General features: G+C 32.3%; 1 protein-coding gene across 4 annotated transcripts in view; it reads left to right on the top strand.

Annotated features, from left to right (window-relative positions):
- Positions 1–6,219, top strand: part of ZNF404 (zinc finger protein 404) — a 27,066-nt gene that overhangs the window by 5,182 nt on the left and 15,665 nt on the right. Inside the window, exon 2 of one of the 4 annotated variants that reach the window (XM_011368024.2) lies at positions 4,433–4,508. The exons of the other annotated variants lie outside the window; for them this stretch is intronic. Within the exon in view, the coding sequence (XP_011366326.1) occupies positions 4,500–4,508 (9 nt within the window). The 5' untranslated portion in view covers positions 4,433–4,499. The remainder of the gene's footprint in view (positions 1–4,432; positions 4,509–6,219) is intronic. 4 annotated transcript variants of the gene reach the window in all.

The raw sequence follows: 6,219 nt of genomic DNA on the forward strand, positions 1-6,219 counted from the left end.
TGGGTTCTTTGCATTTCTATATAGTTTTAGGACAAGTTTGTTAATTTTTGGAAAAAAAATGCTGATATTGTTGGAGAAACACTGAATCAGTAGATCAATTTAGAGAGAATCAATAATCTTAAAATTGTATCTTCCAATTCACATGGAATATGTTTCCATTTAATTCATCTTTCATTTCTTAATGTTTTGTTATTTTCAGTTCAAAGATCATGCACACCTTTTGTTAGACTTGTTGCAAGGATTGTTTTTTATAAATTTTTCGGATTTTAAAATTTTCATTTTTCAATGGCTTTGTTTCAATACAGTTGTGTTTTATATATTGACTTTTTATTTATAAATTTTGTTAATAAATTCACTTATTCTGATAATTTGTAGAATCAAAGGACTTTTTTACAAATGATGTTATCTGCAAATAAAGATGATTTACTTCTTTCTTTCTAATCTTCATTCCTTTTATTTCACATTTTTTCCCTTATAGTATTGGATAGGTCTTCTGGTACAAATTTGAATGAAATTAGTAAGAGTGGACAACCTTGCCTTGTTTCTGAACTCAGAAGGACAGTGCTCCATATTTCACCTCTCATATAATGGTAGTTATAGTTTTAGTCTGCAGATCCCTTCATCAGATTAAAGACGTTCTCTTGCCAGTTTAATGAGAACTTTTATCACAAACTGATGTTGAATATTATCAAATGGTTTTTCTGTCTCTAATGAAATGACTGAATGGTTTTCTCCTTTATTATTTCAAGTTGGAAGATTCTATTGATTGCTTTTTGACAATTAAATGACCTTTGCATTTCTAGAATAAATCTCTTGGTCACAGATATCACTGGCTTCTCCCTGCTAATATTTTCTTTCATATGCTTGCATTTATGTTCATGAGAGATATAATTTTCCTTTCTTATGATGAGCTTGTCAGGTTTTGATATCAGTTATGCTGGCTTCAGAACATGGTCTATTGTTTTCTATGTCTAAGAGAGACTGAGTTTGTTATTTTTAATTCTTTAAATGTTTGGTAGAATTTGCCACTGAAGACTCTGGACCTGACATTATAATGGAAAGTCTCTAATACAGATTTAATTTTTTTAATAAAGCAATATTCATGGTTTTTATTTCTTCCATAAGTTTAAATTATGTTTTCAAGGAATTTAAAAATTTTATCCACATTTTCAAGTTCGTTGTCATAAAGTTTGTCTTAAAATTCTATTATCAAGTTAATGTCTGTAATAAATGTAGTGATATCTCCTTTTATATTCCAGATATTGGCATTTTTTTTCTTGATCAGTCTAGCTAGAGATTTATCAATCTTATTAATCTCTTCAATGAAATAGCTTTTGGCTTTATTGTTTTTTCTTTGTTTTACATCTCGTGATTTTTGTTATTGATTTATTTTGTATGTTCTGCTTTCTATAAGCTTAATTTGCTTTTCCTTTTCTAGCTTGAAAAGGTAGATCATTGATATTTAACCTTTCTACTTTTATAAAATATTTAAAGCTAAAAATGCCTTTGTAAGCATTGGTTCGACTGCATCTACTAAGCTTTGAGACTTTCATTATCATTCAGTTCAAAATATTTTCTGCTTTCTATTATGGCTTATTTTTACCTGCACTTATTTAGGAATTAAAATTTTTATATTTGGAAACATTTGAGAAATGCTTGTTTTTGAGTTCCAAGTTAATTCTAACGGCTTTAATAATGATGCATTCTTTGATAGTAATCCTTTGAAATCTATACATATTTGCTTTATGGCCTAGAATATCATTCTGATAAATATGCTATGAACATTTAAAAAGAATGTGTAGTCTGTAGATTGACAGTATAATGTTCAGTTGAGTCAATTTGATTAATCCTGTCTAAAATATTTTTTCACTCATTTACTTTTAACCTATGTTGCTTCATATTTAAGGTATGTTTCTTATAAGCATCATAATTGATTCTCTTTTATCCTTTTAATTTGATCTGACAGTCTTAGTTTTTAATTGCTACGCTTAATTTAATTCAATTACTGATACAGTAGAGCATAAGTCTGTCTCTTGCTAAAATTTTTTGTCTTTGTCCCATCTGTTCTTTATTCCTCTTTTCCTGCCCTCTTTTGTATTATCAGGTATTTTTCCATATTCCATTTTATCTTCTCTATTAGTTTTTTTTTGGCTGTACATCTTTGTATAATTATTTACTACTTACCTTAGATATTATAAGATATACCTTTAATACAGTCCCCTTTAAATTAGAGCTTTTACCACATGACAAATAATATAAGAACATTTCAATAGTGTAACTCTATTTACCTTTTCCACCATTTTTGCTATTATTTTCATTCTTTCTTCCTATATTACAAGCCCCACAAAACATTATTATTATTTAGTCAGATTAGTCATATATTTACTATGTCTACAGCTGTTCATTGCATTTTTGCATATCTGGGATTATTTTCCTTTAGCCTGATTGCTGCCCTTTAGTATTTCTTGTATTGTGGGTCTGTTGATAAGAAATTCTCTCAGCTTTTGTTCAAAAACATTTTTATTTCACCTTCATTTATGAAAAATATTTTCTCTGGGTATAAAATTCAGAGTTGTCAGTTTTTTTTCCCCAGCACTTTAAAAGATATAATCCTCTTCAGGCTACTATAATTTCTGTTGAGAAATGAAGTATTTTTCTTATTGCTGTTTCCTTATTAACTGATGTCAGTTTTAACTACATACTTTTAAGATATGTTCTGCAATTTTGTTTTTCAACCGTTTGGCTTGGTATGGATTTCTTTATTTTATCAAGGTTAGGTTTGCTGAGTCTTTTTGACTTATGTGTCAAGGTATTTGATGAGATTTGGAATGTTTTTGTCCATTATTTCTTCAAATAATTTTTCTGTCCAATTCTCTCTTCTTTGAGGTGTTTAATTTCACATTTGGACTATTTCCATATTTCTCTATGTTCAGCTTAGTTCTTTCTTTTTTTTCCTCATTGCATAAGATTATTGTTTATTTGACTTTATGGTGATCAACACTGCTTCTGCTATTAAATACATCTAATAAATTCTTACTTTTAGATAATTATATTTTTGTAATTATAAAATGTTCATGTTATTCTTTTTTAAGATTATATATCTCTATTGATATCCTCCATTTTTTATTACTTTTTTTGCCCATCTTTTCCTCTATTTTCTTTAGCATGTAAATCATAATATTTTCAAGTCTTTGTCTGCTAGCTCTACTCTCTGGATCATCTTTGCGTATGTTCCTATTGACATTTTTCTCTTGATTATCAATTACTTTTGCCTGTTTATTTACATTGTTTGATAACTTTTATTGTATGCTGGAACTGTGTGTAATATATTACAGAGACTGTGAATTATGTTATCTTCCTTTAATGACTTCTCAACATTTGCACTGTTGATAGGTTTTCACATGTCTAAAGGATATCATGAGAATGCCCTTTTCCATACATTCCTAATATAAGGTTCATCGACCTTTAAATTTGACAATTGAATACCTGTAAAATGATGGTATCTAATTGATTAAAACTATCTCCTTAGTAAATCTTTTAATAGATGGTGTCTTATAGTTGAAAAAAAGGTGGATTTATAGTTACAGAAAACTGATTCAAATCACATCAGTTCTACTTATTATTTGTGATATGGGAAAATGTCTTTAATTCTTTGACTTTCCATTTCCTCATCTGTTGAATTGAGATAATAAGTACATTTCAGAATTAAAAATTAATGTGTATAGAGCACCTCTCACATAGAAGGCTGAAAAATCTGTGTTGCTGTATGGCTTCGGTAACCATAAATTCACTCTTCCCTAATGGGTACAGGGTGGGATGGGAGCAGGGGACACAGGCAATGACTCATGTCAGAAAGCAAAGCGGAACCTGATAGGGAAATCCAGATTAGTTAGCTCAAAGAATCTTGGGAGTCATAGTTCTAGCTTAGAGAAAAGGCGTCACTTAGGCAGGCAATTTTACAGTTTAAAGTTTTTCAAGTTGGTCTCTACTGTTTCCTGACTTTTGTCTGGTGGAGTCTAGGTCCATCTCAAGATCATGAAAGTTGTTGCAGTTTGTATTGTGTGGCCTGGTCTCAACCCTGCAATATAGGCCTGGATGAAGGAGAATGACTGAATGCCCAGGCTGGGTTCAGGTGGCATGATCAGAATGAAAAATAGGTCAGAGTGAAGTGTCTGGATCTAGCTTTGATGCAAGAGTGCCTCTGCTCTGTATCCATACTTGTGTGGCTTGTTTCCCTAGGTATGGGGAAGGGCTTGGGTTTGTCTAGACTTCTTCTTATGTCCCCTGATATGTGTTTATGTGTTTTGGAGGGTAGAGAGTGGGCAAGGCTGGCCAGAAGCAGGAATAATAAAAAAGAAAGGCTATCTTACCTTAAATAATTTTTGGAGTTCTGAGATATACCAGATCTCAAGGCATCTTTTTCCTCCCCCAGCTCTGGCTTCTCTAAACTCTGCTTCTCTATTAGAGGAAACCTGAGGAGGACTGGCAGTTCTAAAACCATGGCCCAGGTATGTGGATGTCTTTTTCTCCCTCCTGAAATATTATGACATATAGTTAATGTAATACTTTAATTCTTTATCCAGAAACCTCCTTCTTAGGAAAACTGTATCTCTGACCCTATTTCACAGGTTCTAATATTACAAAGAAAGATAGTATCCTCATTTGCTCCCTTTTTTCAAACTGATTTTCACTTGTTCATCAAATCATTCATTCATCTTCTGTGTGTTCAGTCTTCTCTAAAGAGCAGTGATGGAGCAGTGAAAGAGTGAAGTACCTTGAAGAAAATATTTGAGCTTCCCTTGTCAGGTTCATGAATTCATGATGGTTCTGTTTGACCACAGGAAGGCAAACTTTCTCTAGTTTTCCAGGTACACAGGATAAACAGATTATAAGTGGTCGCAGATCAGTGTGAGATCAAATCTCAGCTTCAAAAAGCCTTTAGGTTTGGGTAGAAATGGGATTGGTGCCTGCCTAGAGAGAGATCAGGGATCTGGCTAAGGAATCAATGAGAAACGAAGTACTAAGAGAGATTGCTGGTCTTGAGTGAATCTGGATCACCTTACATTGGTGTGTTCAAACCCAGGAACAGTTCAGTAAGGGATTGTAGAAAGAAGTATCATCTAGAACTACATGTGGTGGATATACTGAACTGTGGGGAAGAAGTTAGGATTTGTATCCAACCTAAATATCATAAAAGTACACTACTTTATGTTTTAATATAATAATTACTACCTTAATACTTTAAGAAAGATTAAATCTGAGAAGCATGGCAGAGTGAGCTTAAAGACATAGAAATATGTGATTTAAATGACAGAGAATTCAGGATTGCACTTCTGAAAAAAACTCAATGAGATGCAAGATAAATAATGATCAACAATTCCAAGAACTTATAATCAAAACAGACCAACAAAATGAGTTTTTTAGCAAGGAGATTGAAATGCTAAAAAAGAGCCAAATAGAACTTCTAGACATGAAGAACACATTAAAGGAGATAAAAAAAATGAAATAGCAAGCTTAGGAAATAGAGGCCGACCAGATGGAGGAAAGAATCAGTGATATCGAAGGCAGAAATCTGGAAACAACTCAGAAGAAAGAAGTGAAAGACCTGAGAATGAAAAAAAAAAAGAAAGAACTACATAAAAACTATCTGACACCATCAGGAAAAGCAACATAAGAATAATAGGTACACCAGGAGAAGAGAAGAAGGGAACAGAGAGCACATTCAAACAAATGATTGAGGAGAGTTTCCCAAATCTATAAAATTAGCTGGATCTTTGAATTCAAGAAGCAAATAGATCACCCAGTTATCAAAACCCAAAAAGGCTTTCTCAAAGATACATATTAAAATTGTCAAAAATTAATAACAAAGAAGGAATTCTCAAGGCAGCCAGAGAAAAGAAGAGAGTAACCTATAAAGGAAAACCCCCTAGACTATCTTCAGACTTCTCAGCACAAATCTTACAAGCAAGAAAGGAGTGGAACCAAATATTGAAACTATTAAGTGAAAGGAATTACCAGCCAAGAATAATATATCCAACAAAGCTCTCCTTTAGATGTGAAGGAGAAATAAACTCATTTACAGACATAACAAAAGTTGAGGGGATTCTCTGCTACAAGGCCTGTATTACACAAAATACTGAAGTGGGTCATCCCACCTGAGACAAACAGACAAAAAATACCATGAGTAAGACAATCAACAGGCAGACAGAAGCAGGGTAG

Source organism: Pteropus vampyrus, unplaced genomic scaffold (assembly GCF_000151845.1).
Source record: "Pteropus vampyrus isolate Shadow unplaced genomic scaffold, Pvam_2.0 Scaffold138, whole genome shotgun sequence".
Classification (NCBI taxonomy): Eukaryota; Metazoa; Chordata; class Mammalia; order Chiroptera; family Pteropodidae; genus Pteropus; species Pteropus vampyrus.